The 14,338-nt window shown below is 35.2% G+C and overlaps 1 protein-coding gene and 1 long non-coding RNA gene across 11 annotated transcripts in view; one reads left to right on the forward strand and one right to left on the reverse strand.

The window, feature by feature from the left end:
• LOC112647897 (uncharacterized) overlaps positions 1–14,338 on the reverse strand; it is a 77,404-nt gene that overhangs the window by 59,920 nt on the left and 3,146 nt on the right. Inside the window, exon 3 of the long non-coding RNA XR_003128557.2 lies at positions 8,533–8,618. This is a non-coding gene — a long non-coding RNA (uncharacterized LOC112647897). The remainder of the gene's footprint in view (positions 1–8,532; positions 8,619–14,338) is intronic.
• Positions 1–14,338, forward strand: part of CCDC178 (coiled-coil domain containing 178) — a 426,023-nt gene that overhangs the window by 12,672 nt on the left and 399,013 nt on the right. For all 10 annotated transcript variants that reach the window (XR_007412090.1, XR_007412089.1, XM_025429202.3 and 7 more), the window contains one exon: positions 10,891–10,971. Coding sequence is in view for 8 of the 10 variants with exons in the window: in XM_025429202.3 (XP_025284987.1) it covers positions 10,914–10,971 (58 nt within the window). In the remaining 2 variants the exon portion in view is untranslated. The remainder of the gene's footprint in view (positions 1–10,890; positions 10,972–14,338) is intronic.

Consider the following 14,338-nt stretch of genomic DNA (forward strand, 5'->3'; position numbering starts at 1 on the left):
ATTGAAAATTGAAATGTTTTTTCTAGAACCTATGATTAAAATATTGACCTATAGTTTATCATAAATATGAAATTTTTCTACATTTAAGGTAAGATTGTACTACTTAATGAAAAAATGTTATCTTTAATCTCTTTATAAATATATGTAAATACCAATTATTTTGTTTTGTTTTATTAACAATAACTCTAACTTTGATTTTTACGGTCATTCAAAAATTTTCCACTATTCACTATCCTCATCTTGTTACAACCATTTTTTTAGTTTTTATGCTGTTGCACTTTGATTATAAAAAATGAGACAACATTCTTCTCCTTTCATATCTCATAATTCAATGGGGAAAAAAATACGTGCATAATTATTTAAGAAACTCTACAATATATAACACTTAAGTAATAATAAAGTATAGGGAGGAGTAAATTTGTTTTGTGGTGAGAAGTAAAAGGAGACATCATAATAGACACTTAAGGAAAGGGAGAGTAAGAAGAATGTGCAAGGGAATGGCAGCATGGAAGTGTATGGCTTGTTTTGATGACTGGTATGATTAGAATATGGAATGTGTGATAAAGAGGCAAGGGGTGACAGGAATATACTAAGGAATATTTTTATTGTCTCACAGAGATATAATTTTTAGAGTTTGTGTTAAAATTCCTTGGTGTTACAAAAAATATGTAATATATATCAAATTGGGGAGTACCTTGAGGACACGTCTTACTCTTTTGTATCTTAAACAAGTAGCATGGTGACATAAACAAGATATAAACTAAAAACTGCTAAATGAATCAATGTATGGCTAAAATGAAATAAATCAAGCATTACCAAATATTAAAGTGGATCTTAGAAGATAATTCAGTCCAGTCTCTTAGATTTTTCCAAATCCCTCTTACATAACACTTAATAAATTATTTTATAGTTTCTCCATGTTATGAGGTAGAAAGTGATTATGGAGAAATATTCTTCCATGTAGACCACTGTTAGTCTGCCTGTCATTTTTGGAATAAAGTCTTTGAGGATGTCTGAGGAGACTTATTTCCCTATCTTCTCCTCTACTCCACCACTGGCAACATTATAGTGGGGACAGCTTATGATAATGGATGGTAGCCTCACCTCTGGCCATAACTGTGGCCAGGAATAAGAGAACAGACTTAAGCTAGTACAATAATAATATCCTGACTTCCCAGCAATAATTGAATGGGTCAAATAGGCACTTGTTGTGAGTAAGGCTAATTAAAATACCCCCAGAGATAACTGGAATAAAATTTGAGAAAGAGTCAACACTACTTTGATGGCTGAAGCTCTACAATATAAATCCCAGGAGAGAAGATTTCTGAAACACACACACACACACACACACACACACACAAACATGTTATAGAAACAAAACTAGAATGAGCATGAGAAGATTACCTGAGGCCAAGATACAGAGAATGTTGATGGCATCTAAGTCCTTATATTCCTGCTTCTGCTATGGATGGATGCTGATATTTCCTACTAATTAACCAGTATCTTTCTGGGTGCCTAGGTGGCTCAGTTGGTTAAGCACCTGCCTCTGGCTAAGGTCATAATCCCAGGGCTCTGACATCTAGTCTCACATCAGGGTCTTCGCTCAGCAGTGATTCTGTTTCTCCCTCTGCCCTTCCCCCTTGCTCAGGAACTCTCTTTCTCTCTCTCAAATAAGTAAATAAAATCCTTAAAAAAACAAAGAAACAGTATCTTTCCCATAAATACTCCATTTTATGTTTTATTCTTTGCTTTCTGTGGGGGTTTCTTGGTGTATTTTTGTTTTGGCTTAAACTGAGTTTTCTCATCTGCATCAAAAAAGAACCAATATAATTGGCAATCTGGTTTAGACATTTTAGATATTTAGTCTCAGTTGTGGTTGGTCATTCCTCTGCTCCATTAAGATCAAATCTCTGATTACTGACCTTGGCCTGGATGCTGACTCTGATTCCTATTTGCTGCCTTAGTTGATAGTTTGCATTTGTATTCTGTGCTCTTTATTAGCTGTGTTTAACCTATTTCCTGTTGCAAGCTATTTAGATAGAATATTTGACATAATTTATATTTGGATCATAACTTTAAATGAGTTTAAAATCTCAGTTATAGTATGGGATGAAAAATTGGGAAAAGTAAGTAATTACTTTTTAATATTCCAACAGTTTATGAAGTATTTCCCATTGTCAGACCTTTTATCTTCTTTGTGAAGAGAATGTAGACTTCTAACCATTACTAGGCATATTTAAATTGTCATAAAATGAATCAGCTACATTATAGAAAGAGCCAGTAAGAATAAAAAAATAAACATGTTTTCCACAATTACTGAAGGACTATCAGTATGTTTGCACTGAATACTAAAAAGAATGTATGAGGGAATCATGGCTACTGAGATGATTTAAGTCTAAAATTGCTTAATATTTTCATGAGGATATGAAAAGAACAGGAAAGTAGCACATTAATTTCATAGCTTTATCAAAGCCATGAAAATAACACAGATAAAAAGAAACAGCATCTTGGGGCAGGCACAGGGTGGCTCCGTGGGTTAAGCATCTACTTACCCCTTAGGTCATGATCAGCAGGGAGTTTGCTTCTCTTTCTTCCTCTGCCCCTCCCCCTGTCTCATGCTCGCTCTCTTCCAGGTTCCTGCTCTCCCTCTCTCAAAAAAAAAAAAAAAAAAAAAAAGGAGAATGCCTGGGTGGCTCAGTGGTTGAGCATCTGCCTTTGACTCAGGGTGTGATCCTGGAGAATCAAGTTCCACATCAGGCTTCCTGCATGGAGCCTGCTTCTCCCTCTGCCTATGTTTCTGCCTCTCTCTTCTGTGTCTCTCATGAATAAATAAATAAAATCTTTTTAAAAAAAAAAAGAAAAGAAGTAGCATCTTAAAGAGATGAAGTATTTAATACAATTTATTAGGTTTTAGAGGATGATATGGTACTATCATTGACTTTTAAGCTTTAGTTTTTGTGGGTGTTGAGAATGAGTTTCTAAATAGTCTAACTACTGACTTTCAATATTATTTGTGGATTTGGGAAATGGGTGATCCAAACTGATTTATATGCTTATTTCCATTCAAAATAAATATATTTTCAAATAACACAAACTGGGAGTAGATCCTTATAATGCATTAATAACAAAGGACTTTATCTAAAACTATTGAAGATTTAAAAAGCCAAAAACCACAACCAAGAATGTACTTTACCGCGTGTATATACTAGAGATAGTCTATATGATACACAAAAATATGCAAAAGACCTTATAGTAGACTTAGTTACAATAGGAAATATATTTTAAAACAACAAATGTTCATCAATAGGAGAACAGTGTACTAAAACAATGGAACTTTATACAGTAGTAAAAGAATGAAAGAAAGCTATTTATAAAAGCACAATCTCAAAAATGTACTAAACAATAAAAAATCCCAGAATGATTTGTAGAGTATAATATTCATTTAAAGTTGTAAAACTGAATATATTGTTATGAGATACCTATATAACAAAAATAAACTGAAACTATGGAGATTATAATTTTGATGGTTGTAACTTTTGGTGAGGGAGGAAGTGAAATGTGACCATTGAATAATACAAATAAGTGTTAACCACCTATTTCTTAGTTTGCATTGTAGAATACAAGGTCTTTTATTTTATGTTGCTATGTAATATTTCATAAGTATATTTAAAACAATTGTGAATAAAATCACGAGATAAAGAGGGCTTTTATTTATCAGGAAGATAAATAGCTCAGAAATTTTGTTTTAGCAATGAGAAAGCAAACAAAATTTGAAGAATATAGTGATTTGCTAAGATTATAGCCTAATGTGATGAAACAAAAGGAACTGTATGTGTAACATGCTAGTAGAGTATGGAAACAAGAATTGTAATAAAAAAAACTTAGCTTTTGCCAGAAAATGCCAGAAAGCTTGAATAGATGGAAGGGAAGGTGAAAGTCCAAATTCAAATCTATAAACTATAAGCTGATTGCAGGTATTTTATTTTTTCATACCTTTTTTTTTCATTCATGCATTTTTTCATTTTCAACAAGACCCTGCTGAACTCCTTTTATGTTACAGATACTGTGGTGTAGATCTGTACTGTCCAATTTAGTAGCACTTAGCCATATGTGGCTATTTAAATTCAAATTTATTAAAATGAAACAAGAAATTCCTGGGTTATATTAGCCAGATTTCAGGTGATCAGTAGTGATTCCAAGTGATTATGTGGCTAATATAATGCCTACTGTTTTAGATAACATAGATTTATAACATTTTCATCACTGTTGAAACTTCTATTTAATGCTGCTGTTGCAGATGGTAGGACTACAGCAGTGAACAATACAGGTTTTGACTTCTAACAGAAAAGAGAAAACAAAGGAAAAGATTATAAAAATGTATTACCATGTTAAGTAATAATGAGCCATTAAAAATAAAGCATAGTAAATGGATAGAGCATAAGTTGTATGCTCTGATGAAGTGGTTTTCATAAGAAATCATAACTATGGGGGATCCCTGGGTGGCGCAGCGGTTTGGCGCTTGCCTTTGGCCCGGGGCACGATCCTGGAGACCCGGGATCGAATCCCACGTCGGGCTCCCGGTGCATGGAGCTTGCTTCTCCCTCTGCCTGTGTCTCTGCCTCTCTCTCTCTCTCTGATGACTATCATAAATAAATAAAAAAAAATTAAAAAAAAAAAAAAGAAATCATAACTATGGAAAGAAAGACCTTTCTATTTATTGGGAGGGGGTTGAACCAAGAAATGTGTGGCTTCATGAATGCCAAGATACACAATTATTTTTAGAAGACAGCATAAAAGAGAGTTCTAGTAAGGTAAGAATTTTGAAATTGTAATTGGAAATAGTAAATCAAGAGGGGGAAGGAGGTTATGGACTTTCCAGCCCAAGTAGAGGGATAAGACAAACCAGTAGTGGGATACTCCTCCACTGTCAGAAAAGAGGGAGGCCATGAAACACACAGATGTGATTGGTTTGTGGGTTTGGTGATAGGAAATTAGAATTTAAATTCAATTCCTTCAGGATGCCTGGGTGGCTCAGTGGTTGCGCTTCTGCCTTCAGCCCAGGGCATGATCCTGGGATCCAGGATCAAGTCCCCCATCAAGTGCCTTGCAGGGAGCCTGCTTCTCCTTCTGCCTATGTCTCTGCCTCTCTGTGTCTCTCATAAATAAAATATTTTTTTAAAAAATCCAATTCCTTCTACTTCCTCTCTGAAGTGGGAGGTGCTATCTTTCAAAAGAGAGAAGTTGGGAATAGAGTTTAAGAAGAAATAAGATTTGAAACCACTGATGTCTAAATATTTTTAGCTTGAAATGAACATTCCCCTTATCACTCCATTTTTATGACTCTATTCCTCCTCAGAACCCCTTTATGGAACTAAATTCTCTATTCATTTTTCTCTCAGTGGAACCCACTCCAGCTTTGATAGTCTAGCCCATTTTAGTCACCAAAAAGATTCATTCTCTTTTCCAGTAGCCTTATATTCTAACGATGCAGGCTATGTACGATCTACTAGGAATCTTTCTTTGGTAGTATACTAATAATGTTTAACAACCACCTCTGATTTCCATGGTATAAATTTTCTCACCATGGTTGATTTCAAGCTTCTATGTGGCCTCAATTGGCTTGCAAAATTAGTGAAAATCTAACAGCCAGCTTTCTGGCAAAACTCATGAAGGACTTGCAGTTGTACTCTATTGGCAAGTTAACAAGTCAGCCTGCCATGATGATGAAAACAGCTTGAGGGTTCCAAGCAGTGACCAGGACCAAGATGAATGAATGCTTTGGACAAAAATTGGCTGAAATGCTATAGACCTTTTTTTTGTGGTTGTTCATTTATCCTTTTTAGGACTGGTTCTAAAGTAATAACTAGGGATCCCTGGGTGGCGCAGCGGTTTAGAGCCTGCCTTTGGCCCAGGGCGCGATCCTGGAGACCCGGGATCGAATCCCACATAGGGCTACCGGTGCATGGAGCCTGCTTCTCCCTCTGCCTATGTCTCTGCCTCTCTCTCTGTGTGACTATCATAAATAAATAAAAGTAAAAAAAAAATAAAGTAATGACTATTTACAATTACCATTTCTGGGTCATTCTAAACTTATTCCTGCCTTTAGGACTTTTGCAGCTCTTCCTGGGTAACTCTTCCCTAAAATCTTTTGGCACATTCTCTCAGTTTAGTACAATCAGACATCACTTTTTTTTTTTTTTTTTTAAATTTATTTATTTACGATAGTCACACTCAGAGAGAGAGAGAGAGAGGCAGAGACACAGGCAGAGAGAGAAGCAGGCTCCATGCACCGGGAGCCCGACGTGGGACTCGATCCCGGGTCTCCAGGATCGCGCCCTGAGCCAAAGGCAGGCGCCAAACCACTGCGCCACCCAGGGATCCCAGACATCACTTTTTTAAAGAGGATTTCTCCTTGGAATACTGCTTAAAATAGAGACCCTCCCACTTCCATACTATCTCCTCTAGGTACTGCTCTGTTTGTGTCCCACATGAGGTGATGGGCTTATATTCATGATCATTGTCCAAAATTTTTCTAAGTTCCGTTGTGATGTATTCTTCTATATGGGTCATTTATAATTTATTTCTTCATTTACACAAGGCTGGAGATTTTCTAGGTATCATTTTTTCCCTTTATGACTTAATTTATTTTGAACTTTTTATTTCAAAATAATTATAGAATCACAGGAAATTGCAAAGAAATATACAGAGAGGTTTTGTGCTTGTTTCAGCTATCATTCCTCAGTATTAACATCATAAGTAATGATACTACAATAGCAAAAGCATAAACTATAGAGCTTACTCAGATTTCACCATAATACATGCACTTATTTTTGTAAAGGTGTATAACACTATGGAATTTTATCATGTGTAGCTTTGCGTAAGTACCACCACCATCAAAATACTTAACTGTACATCATCATAACACTACGTGATGTTACTTTTCCACATCTAGCTCACTGATCTGTTCTCAATCTCTATATAATTACATTATGTCATGAATAAAATAAAAGCCTACAATATATAAGCTTTTGAGATGGGCTTTTTATATTTATTTATTTATGTGACACACAAAGAGAGAGGCAGAGACACAGGCAGAGGGAGAAGCAGGCTCCATGCAGGGAGCCTGACATGGGACTCAATCCCGGGTCTCCAGTATCCCACCCTGGGCTGAAGGCGGTGCTAAACTGCTGGGCCACCGGAGCTGCCCTGAGATGGGCTTTTTTTTTTTTTTTTTCAGTTAGCATAATTAATTTGGGGTTCATTCAAGTTGTTGCATGCATCAACAGTCTGTTCCTTTTTACTGCAAGATTGTATTCTGTGGTATAGATATATTACGATCTGTTTCGCCACTCACTCACTGTAGGACATTTGGGTAGTATGCAGTATTTGGCAAGTCTGTTTTTGTTTTTGTTTCCCTTGCCTGAGATCTATCTAGAAAGATGCCATGGTCGATGTCAAAGTTACTGCCTGTGTTCTGCAGGATTTTCATGATTTCATGTCTCACATTTAAGTCTTTAATCCATTTGAACATTTTTTTATGTATGGTGTAAGAAAGTGGTCCATTTCATTCTTTTGCATGTTAGTGTCAAGTTTTAGCTAGTATAAACAATGCTTCTAAGAATATTACATACAAGCTTCTGAGTGAGAATAAGTCTTTATTTCTCTTGGATATACGTTCAAGAGTGCAACTGCTAGGTCATATCTGCAAGTCCATTTTAGTTTTAAGAATTGCCAAACTATTTTCCTAAGTAGCTTTATTATTTTATATTCTAATCAGCAATGTATAGGTGACCTATTTCCTCCACATCTTTGCAAATGTTGGGTGTTAAAAAACTTTTTTTGTTTATTTTGTTTTAGCCATTTTGGTAGGTATATAGATAGGTCACTGTGGTTCAATTTCCACTTCTTATTGCTAGGCAGAGATAGGGGTTCTAGCTCCCTATTAGGCCTCCCCTGACTTCTTAGCTGGGAGAGGTAGGAGTGCTTAGTTATTGCTTCCTATGTGATCTCCACTGAACCCATGTAGAGGGTATAGCCTCGTGCCTGCTGGATTATGGTTAGAGTTGTGATTCACCATTAAGAATCCTTGTACTCTACCCCAGTACTTCATTATTGCTGTTGGGATGTGTGGGAGTCCCGGCTCCCCACACAGTGTTCATTGACAATGAATGGGGAAAGGCTTGACTCCAACCAGTGGGATCAAAGTTCTGCATTCCTATTTGACTTCTGACCGCCCCTACAGGAAGACTGGGGTGCCTTGTAACCACCTACCAAGGATGGAAATAGTCTAGGCTCCTCACAGCACTTTCGGGGGGGGGGGGCACCGTTTTTTCTCTGGTGTTTGGGTGGAGTAGAGAGGTTAATGTCTAAATGCATTCTCTCTTGCTCAGTTCCTCTTTTCCTGGTCCCCTGACTAGAGAGAGCAGGCTTCTGTTGGAGATTTATTTGATCTGCACCCACTGGCATTTCCGGGTTGCTGGTTTCTGCAGCTTCAAGTTAGGATATACGACAATAAAAATCTTAGAAACTCACCTCATTGTTCCTCTGGTTCCAAGGTGCATATTCAGGCTGCCTTCTTCCTTCCATCGCTCCACCTTTTGTTTTAGTTCTTTATTACACTTAGGGGAAGGAATAAGGATAAATACACTCACTCATCTTTCTGAAAGCCGAGTTCAAGACTTTTATGCTTGCTTTTGTATTTTTCATCTTTCTATTACTGATGCTTCATTCAAGATCTTTTTTTTTTTTTCTGAACTTGTCCTACTAATTCATTCTTCAGCTTTGTCACACCTGCTTTTTAAGTTTACCAGTGAGTTTAGAATTGCAGGTATAGCAGTTTGCAGTTCATATACTTCTGACAGACTTATCAAATCTGCAGTATCAATGTTCATAATTTTTATTTCTGGAATTATAAAATGTGATGTTATATTTATAAACATCTTAAACATAGTTAGGTGGTTTATATCTGGCAAGTTCATTATCTGGGGTATCTTTGGATCAGTTTCTGTTATCTTCCTCTTTTGGTGATTTCTATTATCTAGTCTCTTTATGTGTGGGGTTACCTTCAACTTTATACTAGGCAAGGATCACGTTAATTACTTTCTTTACGAAAGCTTCTGAGTCATCCAGATGATCTGTGACTGGGCTTCAGTCCCTGGGCAGTCCTCACATTGACTTTACTTCTGTTTCATTCTATTGCTTAAAATACAAACTTCTGGCATCTCATTTCTAGGAATGAGTTAATTTTCCAGGGCACCTACACTTGACAGAATTTAGATTGTATCTTTTGTTTCCAAAGTTTTGTGTGGCTGTTACAAGTACTGTCCAGCCTCTCAGCTGCCTCTCTCACATCAGATATTGCCCTTGGGAAAAGTAGCCTTACATGTTGATCTCACTTCTGTAGATTTCTATGTTCTACTAGATCTTGGCCCAGGTATTTATTATTATTTCTACGTAGTTCGAGATGCTTTCATGAATATTTAAAAAATACATTTTAACCATATTTTTAGTAGTAATTTGTAAGAGTATTTTCCAAGTTCTACATTATTATAACAAATTTTTCTTATATTTTTCTGTAATTTTGTATAGAAAATATAACTCTATGTTTCAACTACAATCATCATTGAATTAAAAAATTAAATGTTGCTTTACAGTAAAATTTAATTATGTACTTTTAGATAGCTTCCTTTCTTTTAATAAGTTAGTCTTGATAAAATAGACTGGCTTATTCAAAGGAGCTGGACTTGGGATTGGGTATTCTTTCATAGCACTCATCCCTAAGCTGTCCTTTTATACTGAATGAATTTACTCATTTCAGTAAGGATTTTCTTATTTGTAAAATTTAAAAAAAAACTAGATTATTTCTAATCTGTAAACTCTATGATGTTTTAGGTCTACAAATTAAAAGAGGTAGCTATTCTATGTTATAGAATTGCTGTCTTTCCATTAAGTAGCTTAAATTTCTAATAAATATTGATTTATAGAATTATGGCAGAATAACTTGTTAAATATAGGGATGTTGTCAGCAATGTCAAAATTCTATAGGACAAAATATTTGATTTCTATATTGATAAATTGTAGAGAAAATAAACCTCATAAAGAGAATTAAAAGAAAACTTACAGATTAAAGAGAATTAAGACATTTAGGTTGAATGTTATACTTGTAACATTATTCCAAAAAACTTTCAAAAACAGGAAAAAATATAAGACAATGAAAGAAATGCAAATGCTAAATATGTTTAGTGGTATTATTGCTATGTTTTAAAAAAATCTTCAAATATTTACAAATGCAATACTTCAACATTTGAGATTTGCCTAACTATGATCAAGGGTAGGTTAGACAGGGTAGTAGGTGGGGATATAGAATTCATATTGGCCATTAGTTAAAAGGACCCATAGATGCATTATACTTTCTCTTACCTTTGTATATATTTGACTTTCTCTATCATAAGATGTTTAAAAAAAAGAACCGAAGGAAAAGCAAAGAAGAAATGATGATGAAGTTTAACCTTATCATAGAAAATGAACCATTATAGGTTCCAGAATCTCTATAAGGCTTATAGTCCACAGTTACAATGACAAATGCTAAAAAAATCTAGTCCCCAGGCCAGATGCCTATTTAAGTTACAAGCAAAACAGAGGATTTAAGATCCTTTTTTTATGAGGACTTTTATAGTTGGTGTTCCCCAAGAGGATCATAATAGTTCTCATTGGAAGAGTATAGAAGAGTATACTGTCAGATTTCCTTACATTTTTAACATAATTTAGTATTGATTTTTATATATTTATATCGAGAAGTAGAATGATCAATTCTTAAATGGACAATTTTAGTCTAATTAAATGTATACTACTTTTGATTCATAACATTTAAATATTTTTCTTTCTAATTAGGTTTCAAAATATTATAAATAACCATGCCTGAAAATAAGACAATTTCCTGTTCTCACATTGGAGGTGATCAAGCCAAGAAAAGTAAGTTTATCATTAAGTGATTTTCTTTGAAACTAGGTCATTGGTAAATGCAATTAAATAAATCATAGAAGATAGCTGCAAAGATGGTAGTCTTCTCCAGGACAAAGGGTTACACAACCAAACTTTACTGGGACCAGGAAGGTGAGGTAAGTGAAAGGAATAATCAGTTTAAGGAAAACCCTTGTCTGGATTATAATCAATTTATTTTATAATTACCACTGAACTAAAGTATAGGCAATATAATATATAAGTAGTACAGCAGAGACAGCTCTTACTGGCTCATGTGAGCCAATCACATATATCTCAACTCTACTCCACTGATTGCTTAAAATTGTCTGGTTGATAACAACAGCTAGGTATGAAAATTATACCAGCACCCATTGAAGATAAACACAAAATTAATAATGAAAAATACTTTGATAACTCTATCTTTAAAATTGTATTAGATTTATTTCATTACTTTGCATTCTGACTTTGCATTGATGTCTTTGCATGATATAGAGCAGAGGTCAGCAAATTATAGCCCATGGGCCAAATTTGAACAGCAGCCCTTTTTCTACAGCCTCAATGCTAAAAATGGTTTTATATTTGTAAAGCATTGTAATAAAAAGGAAAACAGAAGCAAAAACAAAAGAAAAAAGGAAAGAGGAATATGCAACAGAGATTGCATGTGGCCCACAAAACCTAAATTTTTTACTATCTGGTCCTTTATAGAAAACATTTGCCAATCCTTGGTATAGAATTTTGCCTTGAGTACTGGGAACAAGTCTTTGTAGTTCATTGATAGTCAAGTTATCCATTGTTGCATGAATGCTACATAATAACCAACCAAAAAATGCAGGTGCATATAGCATTATAAACATTCATTTTAGTTCACTTATGCAGGAGTATGCTGGATAGTTCTGCTAATCTCAGGTGGGCTCAGGATGGCTCACTCATGTATCTGCATAAACCACAGGTCAACTAATCACCACTACTAATTTCATTCATTTGGGGTTTGATCTTTCACAGGCCTATGGCTGGGAAAACTGGGCTGATTCATCTCTGCATGGTGTCTCTCATAGTCCTCCAGCAGCTTTGATCTCATGGCTTGAGAGGAGGAACAGAAGCTCACAAGGCTTCTTGAGGGCAAGGTTCAAAACTGGCACACTATAATTTATTTTATTTTATTGGCCAAAGCAGGTCACGTCACAGGATCAGCCCAGAGTCAATGATATGGGTTAAAGCTAAAGTTCACCACCATTTTTTGGTGATGAATGCTGCAAAGTCACACTGAAAGGAAGTGAATACTGGGAGGAAAAACCTATTGGGACCATTATTTTAATCCAGCTACCACAATTTTATTTGGGGTTACAAAAGAAAGCAATCATTTAGTAATTTCAAACATGGTTGAGGATATTACACAAGGGATTTCATATAGGATTACCAATCTTGGGTAGGATTTTAGTACTCATCACCACATTTACTTTCACAGTATTTCAATAACTTTGGTTTTTAGCTCTTTATTCACTCTACCAATATTAGTTGAGAAAAATCATGGCATTTAATTGTCACAGAGCTTATGTATTGCAGTTTAAGCAAAAAATTTTGTTTTGGAAATTGATTTTAATCTCATATTAGAAATATGGGCCGGGGGTGGGGGGAATCCCTGGGTGGCTCAGTGGTTTAGCGCCTGCCTTTGGCCCAGGGCGCGGTCCTGGAGTCCCGGGATCGAGTCCCACATTGGGCTCCCGGCGTGGAGCCTGCTTCTCCCTCTGCCTCTGTCTCTGCCTCTCTCTCTCTCTCTCTCTATGTCTATCATGAATAAATAAATAAAATCTTAAAAAAAAAAAAGAAATATGGGCCAGGTCATTCATTTAAAACAATTTTCCCAAAGACACAATTTGGAAAGAAGATAATCAAATCACACTTGTACATATCTTTTGTTTAAATAGTTGAAAAGAACTTTTTAAACATTTTGGATTATAGTGTTAATTAAAAACTTATTTGTTTCAAGACTTTTGAGATCCAAGCTGATAGTTTCTCTTTGAAAGACCTGATAAAGTCTATATTTTGTATTGTAATAGAACTTGACCAGTCTACACTGGTTTGCCAGCCAAAAAATCCTATGTGTGGTACATCAGGAGAAAGTTAATCATATTAAAAAAGGCAGGCCACCTGTATTTAGTCTATATAATGGACAACACAAATATAACCACATACCACATTATTTGATAGAATATGAGTATTCTATGATATAGATTATTTCTGTACATGCATAGGAGTTGGAAAATAATATGACAAATTGTTTTTGGTATCTGCTTGGTTAATAAGTTTAGAATTTTGTAATTAAATGACATTAGAACTAATATTCGTAATGCTGGCATAAATACTGATTACCAGTTAAAATTACCTTCTATCTCTTTGGCGTCATACCATTATTAAGCTCCCCATCCTCTGTGTAAACCAGCCAACCCCTATAAAATACATTCAGCTCATCAAACAAAGCATTGAGATGTCTATGTTCAAACTACAGAAATTTATCAGACCTCAGTATTTATTGCTGTCTTGGCAAATTTCAAACTTTTAAGCCCAAAGCAAGCTTTACTGAATGATGTACTGAACCTAATTATGTACCAACCTTTGAAAATGTTTGTCATTAACTCTGTCATTAATATCACAAGAACACAGTGTGAGGTCTTATTTATTAACTTCTACAAGATGATATTCAGCATAAAACTTTTCTTAACATCAAAAATAAATCTTTTTCTTATGTTGTGTCAATCATCATGAAACTACTATGGTCATATCAAAATTCTTATACTATAAACATAGAAAATTGGATAATTGTTCTGTGCTCTCAGCTGAAATAATTAAACAAATTATCAAATGTTTCCAAACTGTTCTGTATCATCACAGCCATATATTAGAGCATGCTGACCAACAGTTTTTCAGATGACTCATATTTACAAATAGCTCTGGGAGAATAATTTCTACTATAATTAACAGTACCTTTTTACAAACTTATTGCAGGTAATGTGATTTTTTTAGGCAATATTTTTAGTAAACACAAAACTGCATTTCATGGCAGTATCACATATTTATTTGAATTATAATATTGATACTGCATTAGTTTTTCTATTTATTGTATTTCACAATGTCTCTTTTCCATATTACAGGCAGAGGCTGTACTACTTTTTTTTTTTTTTTTTTACAAATTAGTGCCTTATTTGTTGGAATAGGAAATATTTCATACGCTAAAAATATCTGTAATAGGGGATCCCTGGGTGGTGCAGCTGTTTGGCGCCTGCCTTTGGCCCAGGGCGCGATCCTGGAGACCCGGGATCAAATCCCACATCGGGCTCCCGGTGCATGGAGCCTGCTTCTC

Source organism: Canis lupus, chromosome 7 (genome assembly GCF_003254725.2).
Source record: "Canis lupus dingo isolate Sandy chromosome 7, ASM325472v2, whole genome shotgun sequence".
In the NCBI taxonomy this organism is placed as follows: domain Eukaryota; kingdom Metazoa; phylum Chordata; class Mammalia; order Carnivora; family Canidae; genus Canis; species Canis lupus.